Source organism: Halichoerus grypus, chromosome 8, assembly GCF_964656455.1.
Source record: "Halichoerus grypus chromosome 8, mHalGry1.hap1.1, whole genome shotgun sequence".
NCBI classification, from domain to species: Eukaryota; Metazoa; Chordata; class Mammalia; order Carnivora; family Phocidae; genus Halichoerus; species Halichoerus grypus.
In genome coordinates this window covers 123,714,966-123,733,591 of record NC_135719.1, presented here as the reverse complement: position 1 = coordinate 123,733,591, position 18,626 = coordinate 123,714,966, and the positions used below count along the sequence as shown (strand labels likewise).

The 18,626-nt window shown below is 46.5% G+C and overlaps 1 protein-coding gene across 5 annotated transcripts in view; it reads left to right on the top strand.

Moving 5' to 3' along the window:
* DPF3 (double PHD fingers 3) overlaps window positions 1-18,626 on the top strand; it is a 283,778-nt gene that overhangs the window by 30,227 nt on the left and 234,925 nt on the right. For 4 of the 5 annotated variants that reach the window (XR_004919706.2, XM_036099848.2, XM_036099730.2 and 1 more), the window contains exon 1: window positions 5,214-5,282. The exons of the other annotated variant lie outside the window; for it this stretch is intronic. Coding sequence is in view for 3 of the 4 variants with exons in the window: in XM_036099848.2 (XP_035955741.1) it covers window positions 5,251-5,282 (32 nt within the window). In the remaining variant the exon portion in view is untranslated. Of the gene's footprint in view, window positions 1-5,213; window positions 5,283-18,626 lie in introns of those variants that run through there. 5 annotated transcript variants of the gene reach the window in all.

The window sequence follows — 18,626 nt, the reverse complement described above, 5'->3', positions numbered from 1 at the left end:
TGCTTCTCCCTCCCTCCCCTTTAAAGGTGGGAACTGTCTTAGGTCTCTCTGGATCCCAAGGCCCAGCATAAAGGAGGCATGGTGGCACAGAGTAGGGAATCTACAAATATTTGCTGGATGAATGAATTGTTCTTGGATTATGGTTTGGGTCTGGAAGGCCTGTCATTCCTTGGCTTATTTCTGATGTCTACTCAACCAAGGCCTGAATTGAATGGGACCGTCTCCATGAAGCCTTTCCCTGCCCCCAATGTTGGAGGTCCTTGCTCCCTCCACGAAGGTTCCTTGACATATATCACTTCTCCCCTGTTTTAGACCAATTTGTGAAAATCTCAATACCATGAAACCTTGAAAACCCAAAAGAGTGAATGCACTCCGTAAACACCCAAGGATGCTTCCATTGGGATTATGGGCATTGTTCCAGGAAAAGGAGAGCCTGGCTGGGCAGGCTGCTTTTCCCTTTTAAGTCGCATCAAGTAATTACTCTGCTTGCTTGTAGGGTTGAGCCTACTATCTTTATTCTCTCTCCAGATGGATGGGAATTGCTTTTTGCGGGTTTTTTCCCTGTCTGGTTTATTTTTATTTCGCCACCTGTGCCTAGCACAATGCCTCCCTCAAAGAGAGCCTCCAATGCATGAGTGAATGAATGGACTGAGTTAGTGGGAAGCAGCAAGCATTGGTTTCTGTTTGGCTTTACCTTGAAATAAGCGGTTTCAGAGGTCTGGCCCTGGGAGCATCTCAGATACCCAGAACTTGACTTTTTTTTTCTTCTTCTGTGCTTTGAGATATCGTGAGGGGAGTAAGACCCTCTCCATCCACATCCCCAAGAGGAGAGAAAACCAGATTATAGTTTTGATGTCCCCTTTTTGGCTTAGTGTCTAGAACATACCAGAGCTGGTTCTGGATCTCAGGGAACCAGTGTGGCCAATCAGCTGCCAAGGCCATGACTGATTGTTCTGTGGATGAATAGAGGGATTGAGGGTGGGAGCTTGTTCTTATTTTTTAAATACCCATAGGACTTAAAACTCCTTCAGCTCCCCGAGACTGCTAGGTAGTGCATTTATTTTGGATGGCTTTTGTGGCACACTTCCTCTTTCAAGTGAACTCTTTGGCTGTTGGTGATTTCTGCATCTCCTTCCGCCCTCTCTCTTATTTTGATGTGCCTCAAAAAAAGTCAGCCACAAAGGCCAACACTTGCTACCGAAATGCCATTCTTCCCTGCTTCTCCACGGGCATCTCCTCACAGCTTTGACTCAGGGTCTGCTGAAACAGCCCTCAAACTTTTTTTTAAGATTTTTTTTATTTATTCATTTGAGTCACAGAGATACAGAGAGAGAGCATGAACAGGGGGAGAGGCAGAGGGAGAGGGAGAAGCAGGCTCCCCGCCGAGCCAGGAGCCGGATGTGGGGCTCAATCCCAGGACCCTGGGATCACGACCTGATCTGAAGGCAGACACTTAACCATCTGAGCCACCCAGATGCCCCAGCCCTCAAACTTTTTAAAAGAAGACAGATTTGGGTGCCCATAGTGGTTTGGGTCCTTGGGTCTGTGGTCACACCCCCCAGTGATCCTTTGGATGGTGGTGTTGGACACATACCTGAACTGGGCTAGGGAGTTTTGCTAACTGATATTAAGGCTGAATTTGAGAAGGGTCCAGAAGATGGATTAACATGATTGAGAAAGGCCTCATCCTCCCTCCCCTGGTCACACACACTATCTGGAGCAATCCTGTATAATACAAATACAACACCTGCCACATGAATAATTTAAAATTTCCTGGTAGCTACATGTCAAAAGAAACAGATGAAATGAGCTTTAATAACATTTTTTTACTTAACCTAGTAAGTCCAAAATATTGTCATTTTAATGTGTAATCAATATGAAAATCATTAATGAGCTATTTTACATTCTTTTTTTGGTACTAAGTCTATGAAATTTGGTGTGTACTTAACAGTGACAGCCCACCTCCATTTGAACTAGCCACATTTCAAATGCTTAGTAGCTACATGTGACTCCCAGCTCCCATGTTGGATAGCACAGCTCTAGACTTTCCAGGTGAGATGGAGAGTGGTTATTCTGGGCCCACTCTAACCTCCAAATTAAGCTACCCAACCAGCTGAATCAAGATGAAAGAGATGGGCAACTATCCCCCCCCCCGCCCAAAAAAGGGAAAGAGATGGGGAGGGATGGAATGTATTTAAATCTATATCTATCTATAGCTATAGAATATCTATAGAGCTTTAGAGATGGGATTTTAAAAGCGTCTTGATGTCACAATCAGCAAGAAGACATTTTTTGGGTTTAAGAAGTTATATGGCTCCTAACTGAAGTAGTCTGATTTATTATTTTGTTCTCATGAAAGTTGTTGTTTGTTCATTCTTGAATTCATGAGTTTAAAAAACTAAACTTGATAGACAGTTTTACTTTTTGTAGTGTCTTTTTGTTCAGATCCCCTACATTCCTTATGCCATCAGGAAAGAATTAAATATCTCAATAAAAAATGATAATCAACATGTATTGAGAGCTTGCTATGTGCCAGACACTTGATACGTGTCCTGAAAAAGAGCCATATGAAGTAGGTTCCATCATTATTGCCATTTTTCAGATGAGGAAACTGAAACATTCAAGTTGCTAAGTAAACTTGACCAAGATAACCCAGCTGGTAAGTGGTGAACTTAGGCAAGTGGATTTGAAGGCCCACACCTCTAACCATATATACTACTTCTTTGCAAAATTAATGTAAAACTGAACATTCTCCAAAACTGTTCAAGATTCCAGTCTCCTTTAAACATGTCCACTCTAAACACCCTTGCTTTTGAGTGTTCTGGCAAAAAATATATGTCTTTTTGTGGGGTGGGATCAGTACATTGTAAAGCCCTATTTGGAAAATCTGGCCTCACTGCAGAGGGATCAGGCCATTTGCAAACTGACAGAATCTGCCTTACCATTGGCAAAAAAATAACTTGATCTGTTATGTAAAAAACAAAGTTAAGATAATAACTCTTACATGTCTTAGAATTATGAAAGGTAGATTCACAACAATTCTGTTTACTCAAAAGTCATACCACTGATAGACTTAAAATGACATTCCATTAGATTATAAAAAGCATGCATATCCTACTTTTAAAAAATTCTGTCTTTAATTCATTATTTTTTTCAGTTCAATCATTATAAAATGCAACTTAAGTGTTTAAGTTCTAGATTAAAATTTCTCAAAGTGAAGACAGATCTGATCTGCCATTTTCAAGTGTGCCAGGTAGTTAGGAATTATGCTGGTTTCTGCATCTGGGCCTTAACACATAAATAATTATACACGCTGAGAGTCTATATATTTTTAAAATTTGTAATATGAATTTGTCTTCCCTCTCCTATTAAATTGTAAGCCTCATTCAGGGTAGGCTCCACATTTCCTGCTTCCTTTATCAAGCTGTGTATATTAAAATATGCTGTTGTCTTCCAGTCTGAGTTGCTGTGGTTTTGATATCTCAAAGAGGTTGGTGGGAGTTCTGGCTGATACTTCAAACTCATCGTAGTTCTTGGGTCTGAATACAGTTCTTGCTTTTTGATGTTCTCAAACCCCATCCCAGGCCAAGAACTAGCTTCTGAACCATTCCCTTGACAAATTAGTAAGAAAGGGATTTTTAAAACTTTAATTTTAGAAAAATGGATAACTTATTTTCAAATGCCAAGATGCTGTGCAAAGGAGTTACAAAGCAATCTATAGGACTTGCCTATGCTATTACTAGGCAGAAAGGAGTTAAAAATTTCAAGTCTTACACACATACCCATTCAGCCTTGTTCTGTTTTTCTGTAACTTGAATAGTGTATAGAATTGAACTCTGAAGGTTCTGGAGCTTTATTATTATTATTATTATTATTATTATTATTATTATTTAATTCATTGCCTTGAGGAGCCCTGAGAAAGGAAGTGAGAGGGCACAGCTCTGAAGAACTGGCAATTTGGCATCTCCTCTCCCCCTTTCACCCCTCCTCCGCTATTTTAGCTATTTGACCTGATTAAACAACTTTGGGATGTTAGCCAGATTTCTGTATGCTAACGAGGCCCCTATTCATGATGTAGTGAGATTTCATCCACCCGGAGCTTCCCGGCTGCTCAGTGGAAGCCTGGCTTCACAGAAGTCTCCCAATTTTGTCAGGGGTTCGCCAGTGAGGAGTTCACGCTGACTTGGAGCAGACACAGACTCCTGAAGCCTCGGGTCATACCGGATTATTCAGTAGCAAATTTTTCCACCTTGTATCTAAGTAGTGAAAAGTGACGCCAGAATCGCGTGTGCTACTCCCCGAAAGAGACTCTGGCAACACCTTCTGTCTAGTTACTCTTTCCTAGTAGCAGAAAGCGTTTCCAAAAGTTTCCTTAAACCTCGTCTGTCCCTAAGCCTAAAGGTCAGAGCGCCAGGTCCCACTTGGCTCCCCAGCCGGCCGGAATCTGATCGTTTCAGAAGTTTCTGCGGTGTGTGTAGATGAGAAGTGGTGGTAGTGGGGAACCGCGCCGAGTGACCACCGCGCATTACGTAACGAAAGCCCTGGCTGCAGGAGGTAGCGAGCCTGACATTGAGACATTCCAGGGGGAGGGGAGTTGCTGTCCTGGAGTCGCCAGGAACGGCGGCAGCAGTTCCAAGAAACAGGGAGAGAGAGAGAGAGAGAGAGAGAGAAAGGGAAGGTGGCTGAGATAAAGAAAACACTACGGGAATGAGAATGTTAAAAAGCCTTAGGACCCAGAGCATTAGCAAACGGCTGGGCACGTGTAGTAATTTGTTAGACGAAACGGCAGCCTTCCAACTTTTGCACGGGAACAAGGGGATTTGCCCTTTGGGGGATTAAAAACGTAACAGCAAAGCCAAAAGCTAATGAATGGGGTTCAGTGGTTTGTTGGCAATACTTAAATATTTCTGTCCAGGAGCGCAAACTCTCTGCAATTATTCAGAAAGTAGGGGCTCAAACCAAACTAGAATACTCTCCCGTGCGTCTCCACTTTTCCAAATCCGAAAAGGAGCTGCTCGCGCGGTACTGCCCCTTTAAGACCTGCTTGCTCTCGGGCTCTACAAAAGGGAGTGACCTCTGGGCTTTGACAGCTCCCCTAATAACTACCACCGTGCAGGCCCCGCCCATCTGGCGACCAGCAGCGCCAATTGGCCAGCGGGCCGGTATCCCGTGCTCTGATTGGCTCGCCGCTTCCCCTGAGCGAACCTTTAGAACTCTGAGACAGACAATATTCTGTTACATTGTAGCAAAATGGCGACTGTCATTCACAACCCCCTGAAAGCGTAAGTAAGACTAAAAAATGTACATATTCCGCCTGGTTTCAATATGAAAAAAAAGGCGCCTTCCGCGTGCCGAGCGCTGCCAATGCACTGCGCTTGCAGGCGCCTGCAGCCGCGGCGGGGCTTCTCTTTTCTTTCAGCTCTTACTTCTTCATCTTCTTTTTTTTTCCCCCAACGCGCAGAAATGTCAAGAGATGCAATTAACAAGAAGAAAATTGTTACATTTGTGTTCTGCTTAATTGGAGGACGCACCGAGAGGGGTTTTCGGCAGGGGAACCAGGCGCTCGAGCGCTCTACAGGGGGGTCGTGGGCAGCTCGGGGACAGCACGGTCCCCCGAGTGCCCGGCCTCGCGGGGCGGCGAGCGCGGCGCGGGGGGCGGTGGAGCTGGGGGCGAGCGCCGGGCAGGGGCCGCCTGGGTGCACTTGGCTGAGCCCCGCGCCTCCTGAGTCCGCAGCCCCTGTCCGGCTGCTGGGTCCGCCGGGGCGAGCGGACCGTGGCAGCTCCGGAGTTTGCAGGGCGCTTTACGCCTTCCGATCGCTTGCGGGGAGTTTGTGCAAACCTTCCGGAGTTGGGAGGACCGCAGGGGGAGCAGTAGGTCCCGGGAGCCCTGCGGCCCAGGTGGTTGCCCGGGGCTTTCCTGCCGGGGCAGCCCCCCCGAGCATGACGGCGCTCCGGGCGGTCACCGGTGTGTTTGTGTGTGTTTGTGGGCGAACTGGCTGTAGTATATTAACGACTCGGGTTAACTTGGGGTTGATTTGGACGCAGGGAAGCTGCAGGTCTTATGAATGATGTTCTCGCCTTCTCTGGGTGAAAAGCCGAGGCGGGCGGAGAGGCAGCTTGGGGCTCCCCGCCTGAGCGGGCAGCTTCTGCTCCCGGCCAGAGCGAGGGGCAGGTGCCTCTGGCCGCCGCCGGGAGACTTTGAGCGGACGCCCAGATCCCGGACGCAGGGGGGCGGGCTGGGCGAGGACATGCGGGGACCAGTCCCCGGGTCCGACAGCCAATTCCTGCCTGCCTTCCTTCCTCCTCCTTTTCATCCTGGCTTCCTTCCTTCCTTCCTTCCAGTCGGTGGAACTGTTAAGCCGCCAAGTCCGATCGTGATCGCGGAGCTTCGGAAAACTAGCGTCGCTCTACAAGGGGTGCTATTGGCAATGATGTTGGCAGAGGAGAGCTCCCCTCCCGATCGCCGCGCGACGTGGGTCGGGGTCCGCGCCTCTGGGACCAGGACTTCCCAGCTGGGCTGGAAGCCGAGGGCGAAGGGAGGGGGAGGTGCGGGTGGGGGGCGTTTCATGCAGAATTCTCCCGGGTGTATGGCCGATGCCTGTGCAGGTTCTTTCAACTCAGCACACCGCGTTGGCACCCCGGGGTCCTCCTGGAGTTGAAAACCAGGTTCGCACCGGGGGCGGGGGAGGGGGGCGGCAGGGGGGCCGTTCCTAGCGCGAAGGAACGCGCGAGGGTAATCGGACGTGTTTGCACCAGCTTATCTCCCATCAGTAATAGGGAAAAAGGTAGTAATATCCCCGGTATCGGAGTTTTGCATGTACATATATATTAAAGCTGCCGTTAAGAGGATCCTGGAAGCTGATGTTTATCACAGAGCAGCTCCCGGCTTTAGTTCTCGCTCGCAAGCTCGGATACACTGCACTTGAACGCCACAGCGTTTCACCCAAGAAAGAAAATGTTTTATGGCAGAATAAATGGGCGTAACTTCGCCGCATCCTCGCTCCCAGTCGCTCGCGCAGCCACACCGCTGATGCTGAGTTTCTACCGAACCTACAGCTGATTTGCAGTTTCCCCATTTCCAGCCGAAATCACACAGGCGGGCCGCTGCCACCTGGTAAACTCAAGTTAGAGAAATCTATTTCATATGTGCGCCAGGTTTGTTTCCTACTGGGAAAGCGGTACCATCGTTACCCTGGAGCCCGCTCACGCGCGGGCAGGCGCAGTATCTCTACGCTCCAGGGTTTCCCAGCTCGCTCCAGTTTTTTGTTTGTTTGTTTTTTGAACTGCAGAAGGGTGCGTGTTTGGCGAGGGTGTCTGAGTGGGGTGGGGTTAGAGGTGGAGGAAGGGACAGAGCATAGGGCTGGTTTAGTGGAATTAGTTCTGAATTATTATACTTGTACTTTGTCTAATTAGAGACAGTTGCAATGAGATGTTTTGTAATTCTGTGTCACCACACACACACACACACACACGCACACGCACGCACGCACACGCACGCTCTAGCATATACACAACACCCCTGCCTGCTTTTTCTAGATGGGAGTTGAGTGGTCATTTTTAATTAGCCCCTCCTTTTTGCATCCCAAACCCTTTCCCTGGAGGTAAGGGGGTGTAAACAATACCCACCCCCTCTCCCCAACTAGCCGAGCCTCCTGCGCTCCGGACGGTTTTTAAACTCCTAATGCAGCAGCACACGCGTTGTTATTGGGAGACCTACACCCTCTGCCTTTATTTTTGAAAACAACTTGTTTAATAAAACATCTTATACATTTCATTTGTTTTTTAAAAGTTGCTGATCGGGAAACAATACACACGTAAATAAATTATGCATGGGATAAATTAGAACAAAGCGCAGAGACACATCCAGCTAAAGGGTTGGATGGTGGTGTTGGGAGGAGGGGAGCAGGGAGAATGGTTTGGAGAGCTAGGTTTTTATCCTCTTGTGTCCCTCCTGACAATGAAAAGGAGCTGAACGACATTTGCATTTTCTCTGTGTGCGTCCGAGTCAGTCTCTCCCTTTCCTAAAAAAAAAAGCCAACAACACGGACGCCCCCTACAGAAACCAGTCACACAAAGGTTTCCTCTAGGATTGGGGAATAAAGTGGTGGTAGGTTAATATGCTGGGGAGAAACAAGCTCAGGTTTCATGCAACACCTCTGTGGGGCTCTGCCTACCCTGAGTATGGACTATTTTTCATTATACTGGCTTTTCCATGTGGGACATTTAATAATTCAATAGCTCGGGTGACTGGATGGTACAATTTGAATCTCATTGCTTTGGGGTCTTCCTTAGGGTCCCAAGCTCCTGGAACCACATCTCCTCTCCTAGCAGTTTGGCTTTCTTCCTGCCTGTCTTTGATCTCCCCTCAACTCCCTTTCTTATTCCTCCTCCTTGTACCCTTCACCCCCTTCCTCTCTGAAGCTGACAGCCTGGCTTCTCTCTGTTGGCGCCTTTAACATCTTATTACTGCCCAACAGGGTGTTAGAGGCAGAAACAGGAGCCGCCTGGACTGATCAGATCACAAAGAGGACACGGCGGGTGGCCCCACAACCAAGCAGTCACATCTGGACAAATAGAATTTAAAAGCATTGATAGACTTGTATGATGTGTAAATGGGTATTACACATTATTTAATTTAGCAGCTACATTGTCTGAGCTTAGATGTGTGAGTATACCTCATTTCTTACATGGACAAGCAAGAGAAGGGCCATGTAGTGAGGTAAAACCCATGCAGGTAACATAGATATGGGTTTGGTAAAGGTCTATGTAGAAGTAAGTCACATAACATATTCTGGTTGATTTCTGCATACCTAGGAAACATGATGCTTTTAATATAAATTCCAATCTTACTCAATATTCTAGTTCAAGTAAACCACCTTCCCCTAAATCTGCTATCAACACTTTAAACAACTTACTCTTTTATTAAGTTATCAAAACCCTGGTTTGTATGCACTTAACTGGGAATGTCTGCCACCTTCTGCCAGACTTGATTATGCACATATGTATCTATTATTATAACTGCCTGCTTAGAAAAGAATAACTTATTATTATTTAATTATTCTATATAAACCAACAGGGCTTTTCCTCAAGTAACTATTTGTTTAAAAAGAATGAGACCAGCACACTATTTTGTCATGCTTCTAACTGTGAACATACAAATACATTACTGTATTGAAACTTTCTTTGGTAAGGAGTTTCCCTGGCTTGGAGGTATGTGTCTATATCTCTGTTTTGTTATTAAGGAACAATTCTGGGAGAAGTAAATACACACTTACTTAGCCAAGGTCAAACAGCAGGTCGTGTGTGTAGATGGACTTCAAATCTTCATCTCTTTATGCATCCTATGATCTGGATACACTGTATTATAATCTAAAGTGGTTTCGGTGCCTGTGAAAGTTGTGCAATTGTGGCCACTTACAAGCCAGACCTCACTCTTGCTGTGGCACTCAGTTTAGATATCAGAGAAGAAGGGGTGTGTGTGGGGGGGCCACATTCCTGGTTCTAATCTCCTCTTAGCTCTTTCGGTCGGAGTGGGGGAACGTGGGTAGGTACTAAGTGCGGAATATGGAGGTTGGGACTTTGTGAACTTGTAGCCTTTTATGGACATTATTTTAGCCCCTTATGAAAAAGGACCCTCAGATATTTTAAGCCAACAGATGCCTAAGAGCCACCTTCTCCATCTGCTTCTGGTTGCCACTCAAAAAAAAAAAAAAAAAAAAAAGCCCTGAATTCCCCAAACTTCATTAGCACACATTATTTTTCAGCAGGAAGAATGTCTGGTTTTGACGATACACCCATGAAGGATATTAATTTCTGCCAGAACCCAAGTAGAGGCATTGTCACAGGGTAAACCTCTGAAAATAGCCTGTCTTGCAGACCACCTGGGAGACATCCAGAGATGGCCAGGAGAATGGGAGCTGCCGAGATCCCTAAGGTGGGCTGGCATTCAGAGGCCACTTAATTGGAGACTTCTCATCTTCCTCTGTGTTTATGCAATCATGCAGGTAGCTGGAATTTGGATACATCTGAGAAAGACCATAGTGTCTAAAGCGGCTTCAGAGCCATCTGCTCAGATCAATGCAAAAAATAAAATGCTATGGTCAGCAGGCTTTGTTTTGCACCAGAAACAGAAAGGAAACTGAGGCTGACTTCTCTGTTTTCAAAGTGCAGCCTCCGCTGATTGTAGTGGCAGTGGGGGCTGGGTCATAAAAAGGCACAGAATCCAGGTCTGTTTATTATCCCAGCCTCTGCAAAGTAACTTTTGTGGTTTTTGAGTGTTCTGAAAGTCAGTGGAAGACAGAAATGTAGCCAAATGTGGCAAGCCCCTGGCCAAAGAAATGCCCCAACCACTGAAATAGTTTTCGCCTCTACTTGGGTTCTGGCACCGTTTTTCCAGCAGGGGCCTATGTAAGCATGATCCTAGCTCGAAATAGTCTTTAAATATGTAGCTATTTAACAAAGAAAGATACAGCGTGGTCTGGGGGTGGGGTGGGGTGAGGTGGGGTGGCGGGAAGGGAGTAGGTGAGTGGATAAAACCTCTGTGCGGTCCGGAACTTTGAAAAGATTATTGTTTAACAGGGAGAGAGCCTGATATTATGATCTATTGCAAGTTCCAAAGTTTTCTTTAGTTGTGTGAGTGACTAGGACGAGATGAGGTGTTGTGGTGTTTTTCTAATTTGTTTTTCTTATTGGTCCGGTTACTAGTGTTTCACAGTCTGTCAGACCATATGGATGAATGGAGCTTAGCATCGTAAAACTGTCACCCAAGGAAGGTTTTTGAAGCCTGTGATTTGCATCAGTTTTAAAAGCAGTGGTTAGAGGTGTTGGGTGGGGGTGGGTGGGAAAAGAGGAGCAGGCGGTGTTGGGAATTTCTAGGTTGTGTTTGTGAATAGTAGTGGTGTGGGGGATGGGAAGGGAAGAGAGAAGCCTTGAGAAGGCTAAGAGTTAGGGGCTATGTTTGGAAGCAGGGAGGGGAGGGGGGATTAGACTCAGTGCCTAATAATGGGGTTCAAATAGCCCACAGTGAGTCCTCTGCCACCCTGGTCTTGGATAGGAGTCTGGGAAACAATGATGACACATGTCTAATCCCCCTTTTGCCCCCTCTCCTTCCCCGCTGAATCCAGAGACTGTGGTCATCTCAGGTTGCTGTGAAATGAGCATGTTTTTGTCGTTATTCACTTTGAAAACCTGCTGTGTGTATGAATTGCCACAGGAAGCTCCACCAGAAGAGGTTTCGCATCTCCAACTTTCCACCTGCCATCATTGTGGCCCTATCTCGAACTGTGTCCCTCTTCCACGTTCATTTCTCACCGCTCGCTAGTCTTGGTAGCTGGGATGACTTCAGAGTTATAGAGGAGAAAAAGCTCTGGGAGAGAAATCCAGAGCCTTGAGCACCTGCTCCCAGTTGTGCCACCAACCCGCTACTGAATCTTGGACACAGAGCTTCTCTGAGCTGCAAATCCCTTGTCTTTAAGATGAGGGTGATGCACCTTGATTGCCCAAATTCCTTTTGGGTCAAAAGCTTGGTGGCTCTTACTATGGTTGATTAGGATGGGGTGGGGGGAGCTGTTAGGGGCCAAAGTTCAAATTCTTTCTTATTTTTAAAGTGTTTCTAAAGGGGATTTGTTAAGACTGGGGGACTCTTTGTTAGTTTCATCTGCTCAGGTCCAGTCCTGCCCCATCATGCTACCAGTTGGGGTTCTAACCGGGATGGCACTCCTTTCCCTGCACAGGGCCTAAGGCTGAGGACCAGGTGGTGGGCCATTTAGAACATGGGCTTTCCTCCTGATTCTCCTTTGTGAACACTTTTCTTCTCATTAGCACCCCAACCAGAGGATAGAGAGAAGAAAGAGAAGTGGGAAGACTATCTGGCCTATTTTGCTGTTTATTAGCACTCTGATAAAGTTTTTCTTTGTGGAAAAGACTGGAATTACTGAGAACACCTGTCTCCCTCCCCCTCTTCTTTTCTTTAAATGTATGGAGGGAGGGGGGAAGCAAGCAAAAGATTTTTCTCCTTTGGATTTCATTTATCCAAAATCTCCCTGGACCTACCCCCCTCCTTCCCTATAGCACCCATCCCATTAACATGGAAATAAAAGTGCTTACTTCACTTCCATTTGGGCAGCTACAGATACCTGTCTGTTTAGTGAGCTGAAGCAGGTGGACCTGTACTGATGTCTCACTGTGCTTCCTCTAGTGGACCCTGTGTAACACTGCTGAGGAAATAGAGGTGACTAGCAGCCATACAGAGGTGGGCTGTATCCTGGTAGGTATTAGCAGTTATCTAAACTGGAATTCACTGCCTCTCCTCCTTCTCCTCTAGTGACATGCCTCCAGAATATCCCAGATTCCTCTGGGGGTGTTATTATCAGGCTTTCCTTTGGTTGAAAACTCCCTTGGTAATTTTCTACAAGCCTAAAAGAGGAAGAGGGGGTTGCAAAATCCATCAGAGAATTCATAGAAGCCCAAATTGTGATTCTCAGGCAAAATAAAAGAGAAATCAAAATGGTTACCCTGACCTGCAGCAGACAGAGTCAGCCCCTTAATTTTTTTCTCATTGTGGTAAAATATACATAACATGTATATTTAACATTTGTAACATGTAAATGGGCCATTGTAGTCATTCTAAAGTGTACAATTCAGTGGCATTAAGTACATTCATAATGTTGTGCAACCACTGATAGAATCCCTCTCCAAAATTTTTCTATCAGCCCAAGCAGAAACTCTGTACCTGTTAAACAATAACTCCCCACCTCCCCCACCCCCCAGTCCCTGGTAACAGCCATTCTGCTGTCTTTATGAACTGCTTCTTCTAAGCACCACATGTAAGTGGAATCACAATATTTGTCCTTCTGTGATGGTTTATTTCACTTAACATCATGTCCTCAAGGTTCATCTATGTTGTAGCATGTGCCACAATTTCCTTCCTTTTTTAAAAGATTTATTTATTTATTTTAGAGAGAGCGATAGAGAGCACATGCGAGTGTGAAAGGGGTGAGGGGCAGAGGGAGAGGGAGAGAGAAACTTAAGCAGACTCTGCACTTAGCAGGGAGCCTGAAGTGGGACTCCATCTCACAACCCTGAGATCAGGACCTGAGCTGAAACTGAGATGCTTAACCAACTGTGCTACCCAGGTGCCCCAAGAATTTCCTTCCTTTTAACGGCTGAATAGTGTTCCATTGTACGTACATACCACATTTTGTTAATCTACTCACCTGATGAGGGACACTTGGCTTACTTCCATCTCTTAGCTATTGTGAGTAATGCTGTTATGAAGATGGGTGTATAGGTAGCTGAGGGTCTGCTTTCAATTCTCTTGGGTATATGCCTAGAGCCCTTCATTTTTAGACTCTTTAAAATTCAGGGACTACATTTCTAAATAGTAGAGGCAACCCCCACCTTATAAACTTAGGGGAAAATACTAATAGTATCATAAAATGCAACCTCCTTTTCCCCTCTCCCCTATAGGAATACCATTGTTTGTTGAGGGGTAAATCCTTTGAGAATCCAAAGACTCTTTTTTAATCCCCAGCCAGGCAGATTGCCTTCCCCTCGGCTCCACCCCCTCTGGAGGGCACGTGGGGTGTCAGGGTTTGGGTTTGGGGAGGCTCCAGGAGCTGTAGCAGTAGTTACCTGGTGAGTCTTGGAGTGAAGGTTTTGTTTGTTTCCTGGGCAGGGTGGAAGTTTCATTTGGCAACAGGGGGCGAGGGAGCACGGGGAGGATGGGACAGCTTTAAAAGGCAAGAGTTAGTAAATCAGATCTATCGGCTTCCTCAGTGAGAAGAGCTTGGGAGGTCTCCTTTCTCCTCCCTTCCCCCCACACCCAGCCCTGCTTGGCCCCCAAGGTGTCTGAATGAAATAATGGATGTGAAAACATTTCCAAAGGTGTAAAGTGTACATGGGAGGTGTTACTAGGAGAACAGCACAGTTTCAGGTAGCTGACTGAGGCCTTCTCAGAGTCAACCATACCTCATAGGTTAAACATTGTTTTAATACATTAAAACTCAAATAAATGAAATGAGTATGGCCTTACACATCAAGCCTAATCATTGTTTCTCAGGAAATGCAAAGCCTCACTCATCCAGCTGTGTGTAAATAGCCTTAAGATCTCATTGGGATTTTCCCCATTGTCTGGGTTTGAAATAGGTGAGAATGTGAGCTCAGGGGAAGCCCTCGTTTCATTTCCCATTGTCAGCTCTGAACTGAGTCAGCCGCAAAATCAGAGGAAACAGAAGCTCGGAGGGCAGAAGGGAGAGCTTTCCTGGAACTTGGGCTTCAGTCATCTGGCAGTCTCTGACTCCTATCAAGACGACTTTAAGGAAGAGAGGAAGAGAGAAGCGGTGGAGGTGGGGCTGGAGCTTCAGTCTGCTGGTCAATGAGGAGGGTGTGCTATTGACACAGGATATCAGCTGCCTGAATTGATTCTTTATATAAAAGTAGCCTATGGAGCGCATTGTGGCGGGGGTCAAAATTCTAGAGAGTTCCATCTTGATCGCCAGCCTTCACATTCAAGCTTGCTGCAACACCACAACATTCTTTTACTTTGTAAAAGCAAATTGAGTAAAAAATGTCATCTGGGCCCCCATTATCCTCAACTAACAACTCTTTACATGTCTTTGTTTGCTGCCAGTTGGTCTCAGGGAGAACTGTCTCATCCTCTTTGGGGCTTTCTTCATCCTGTCCTGGCCAACACCGATGGCCAGCCTGCCCCTCAGAACTCAGAACTCAGAACTCAGAACTCAGCAGCAGAGTAGCCTCCCTCCCTGCATCTAGGACCTTCGCCTCCAAGGAAGGCCTCCAGGCTGTCTGTTTCTCCTTCCAGACCCTGGTTCTTTGGCAGGGCAAAGTAAGTGCTTGTAAGCCAGGAGGCTGACTGCTCCGCTAGGCTTCTCCTAGGGAAACCACTGTGGGTTGGGGGGTGGGGAGGGGAAATGAAATGTGGTGCTGGGGATGGGGGAGGGCAGGGTGGATGGGGTAGTGGGAGTGGAGAGAATATATTCTCTCCTGCTAATTATTTTCCCTGAGGACTTAGCCAATGCAGAACCATCTATTATCGTGGGAGCGCTCTATGGTGGTTCTGCCTGTGATGAATGCTAAGTGGAAACAAGCAAGAAAAATTAACAGGCGGCTGCTTCTGTCCACCTAATTAAAATGCATATCCAAATGCATAATTCCTTATGTTTCCCCATGCACACACTCCCCTTCCAATCCCAATTCTATGGAGGAGAAAAAACACTTTCCCCCAATCATTTCTCTTGATTATATTTCCATCAAGGAAGAGCCGGAGGGTTCCCCTAGAATAGAGAAGGGCTGTTCTTGTAACACTTTGAAAATCGCTTGTTTTTTGCTTAGATTGAGCCCAAAAATTCTGAGCTGTTTTTTGTTTAAAATGAAAAACAAAAACTTTATCGGACTGCAGAAAAAAAGGGGGAAGGGAGGATATAGAGAAAGAAAGGGGAGGAGAAAAGAGAGAAAGCAAGCAAGAAAAAAAAGTTCCCACCATTTTTGCTGACGTTTTTGTTTTGTGCTAAAAGTCTGTTTTGTCTGTTTTTGTTTGTTTGTTTGTTTTTTGGTGCTAAAAGTCAGCGATGAGAATTTTTAAGGTCTTTCCTATCTGCCCTCTCTCTGTTCCTTTCCCTGACTTCGCACTACCTCCCTCAGCCGCCCTAGACAAACGTGTCACCCAGCGTTTTGTAGAGAGACCGGAGAAGATGCAGCTATCTGTGCAGATCAGGTAGAGAGAGAGAAAAAAAAAAAAGGGAAAGTCTCTGCATTTGGGGCAAGATCAGAGATACTTGACATCACAGTTCCGAGTATGTTTTGAATCAAACAAACAGTACCTCTTCATCTGTTATCGTCTTCCCTCTTTGTTCGCTGATCGTTTTCTCCCCATCGGAGCACAACTTTATTCAGTGGCCATAAAATATTTAATAGACACGAAACTTGTAAGTCGCTGGGTTCAATTTGACGTCACTGCCGTTTCTGCAGCAGCCCCCCTCCCCGGCCGGTAACACGCCCACCCAGCCCCTTGACTGCCCTCCACAGCAGCCCCAGCTGTTGATTTATCAGGGCCGGCTGGCTCAGCAGTGCTGGAGATTGCTTTTAATTAACTCTCTTCATTTTTCCCAATCTTCAGGGAGCAGCAGCCCTTTAATGATTTTAATATTTTATCAGGATTTATACCGCCTTATTTGTTGTTGTCTGACTTCCGCATTTGTTCTTCCTGAACCGCTTCTAGAGCGATGTAATTTCTTTGCCCCTTCCCACAGCCCCCAAGACCTTCCTGGAGAAGAGACGGACGGGTTCTAAGAAGGCCCTGTCTACCCAAGTTTTCTTGGCCTCTGTGATGGTTTGGGTGAGAGCCTTTGTCTTCGGAATCCCAGGCTCATCTGACTCAGCTGCAGGAATTTCTGAGCTTTCCATTAAAAAAAAAAAATTGGAATTTTAGAAAGTAAGATCTCTTTGCCTCTTTCAGGCTTGCTGCCTCTGGAAGGGAGGAAGCTGCCTGCCCCGCACCCCCCCACCCCGAGTTGGATAAAAGCTGCTTCCTGGGTCCCCAGTTAGCTGCAGGTGGAGGTCTGGTGATGCCTTTAGGGGAGTGCTGGATGGAGGGGCAAGTCAGATCTTTGCCACTTAATGTGGCTTTAGATACGGCTGGGAAGAGTATGTATGGTCTGGTCTGGAAGAGCACGTGCAGAGGCTCCAGTTGCCTTCTCTACTCAGGCTGTCTTCTCCCTCAACCCTCAGTTCCATGTTCCTGTGCCTATTTCCCAATGTGCGGGCAGGTGGATTGGGGGGAACACACCATCACTCCCACACCTTCCCAGCTCTGCCCTCCAGCCTCCTTTTGGCTGCAAAGTCAACACCTTTCCCTAGCATCCCAGAGAGACCTGGCAGACAGACTTGCGTGGGGGCTCTTTTCAGCACCAGCTTATCCACAAAATGCCTTTTTGGTATCTTGGTTTGGTGTTGTGTCTTCGGGGTTACCTGTTGCTAGGCAACTGCCAACTAAAGTTTGAGCCTGATCTGGGGATTGCAGTGAATTGCCCTGGGTGACTCGTATTCACATTTAGGGACCTGGCTTTGCAATCCTAGCTCTGGGAGTGGGAGGCCGGGAAGACGTATTTCCACGTGTCTTTACGGAAAGAGGTATTGGTTTTTAAAATCTAGCCCAGGGCCTGGCACACAGTCAGTGCACACGGATGTTTGTGTTGGTGATGAGAATGGTGATTTCTTCCCATCTCCTTGCCCTCATTCTTTTACCTCTGCTCCTTCTGAAAACCTAGGCCATGTCAGAGACCAAACTCTGTGTGGGATGCAGAGACAGAAAACCATGGCTTCCTCTCCATGCTGTGGTGTTCAGGCTACTCAATATCCTATGGAATATTTCTTCCTCACCTTTCCTTGGCAACGTAGACCCTTTTGAGAATCCTGTGAAAGTGGTGGATTGTCTTCCCAGAAAAAAGGCATATAGATGTGAGCATCTGCATATGGGGTCCACGGACCTTGAAGAGCCCATCCGTGCATGCCCTAGAGGTCCACAGGCTCCAGGTTAAGGACCTCAGAATGTGGGGTGTGGGTGAACTTTTGATCCTAAAACAATGCTTCTATATCCCTGCTCAGAGGGACCGCGCCCCCCATCCTCCGCTATAGTCCTACCAAACCTCTGTGGCTCGTCCAGCCCTACCCTGCCCCAGGCACCCTCGATGAGCACCTACCTGCTTAACTTCTAGGCACTTCGGAAGCCCCCCTTTCTCCAGTGAAGTCCTTGTGGACCCTCAGGTAGAATCGGCCACACCTGCCTCAGCCCTATCGTCCCAAGCATACTCTTCATTCTTGGCCACTGAACTACTTAACTCTGGTTAGTTGGAATAAGGCCCTGGAAGGCAGGTTACTTGTGCCTGTCTACTCCCAGGATCTAGCATAGCAGGCATTGAATAACTACATGTGGAATATCTGAGCAAATGCAGTCTGCAAGCAGACATACTGTTCTTTCTACCTAATTTGCTTCCAGCCCTTTAGGGTTGACATGTTTCCCATTCTCTCTCTTGACTGCAGGAGTTTGGAAAAGGCAGCAGAATTCCTTTCTCCAAATTCTTCAATTTCAGGAGTTGAGAAACAGGCACCAGCTTGACCTTGCTTGCATGTGGCATGTTTGGCTATGATGAATGTTGGAGTCATTGATTCTAGCCCTTTGTTTCTTCACCAGTTCATTTTTGTGGAGCTAAGACTCGCTTTGGTCTTGGGAAGCCAAGACAAGTCTTCTCACTTTGCTCTCCTTCAGGGATGAAGTAAGTAACCAAACTCTGTGAACAGCCACTGATAAATCAGCCACATTTTTCTTGAGCGTCTACAATGTGCTCCACTATGTATGTATGGGATTTCCTGTAGCCTTATTTATACCTGAGGACTTTTATGAGTTATGAAGAGGGAGGAGACCAGAAGATGAGAATACGATAATGGTTTACCCCAATGCTGGGACCTGTCCTGTTGACTTTTGGAGATAACGATGGCCCAGTCACTGGTTTCAGATATATATATTCTTCGAAACGATGCCTTTTGTGTACTTTCATAGTACCAACACCTACATGCATATAACTTTCCCTATGACTCATTGTCCCAACTAC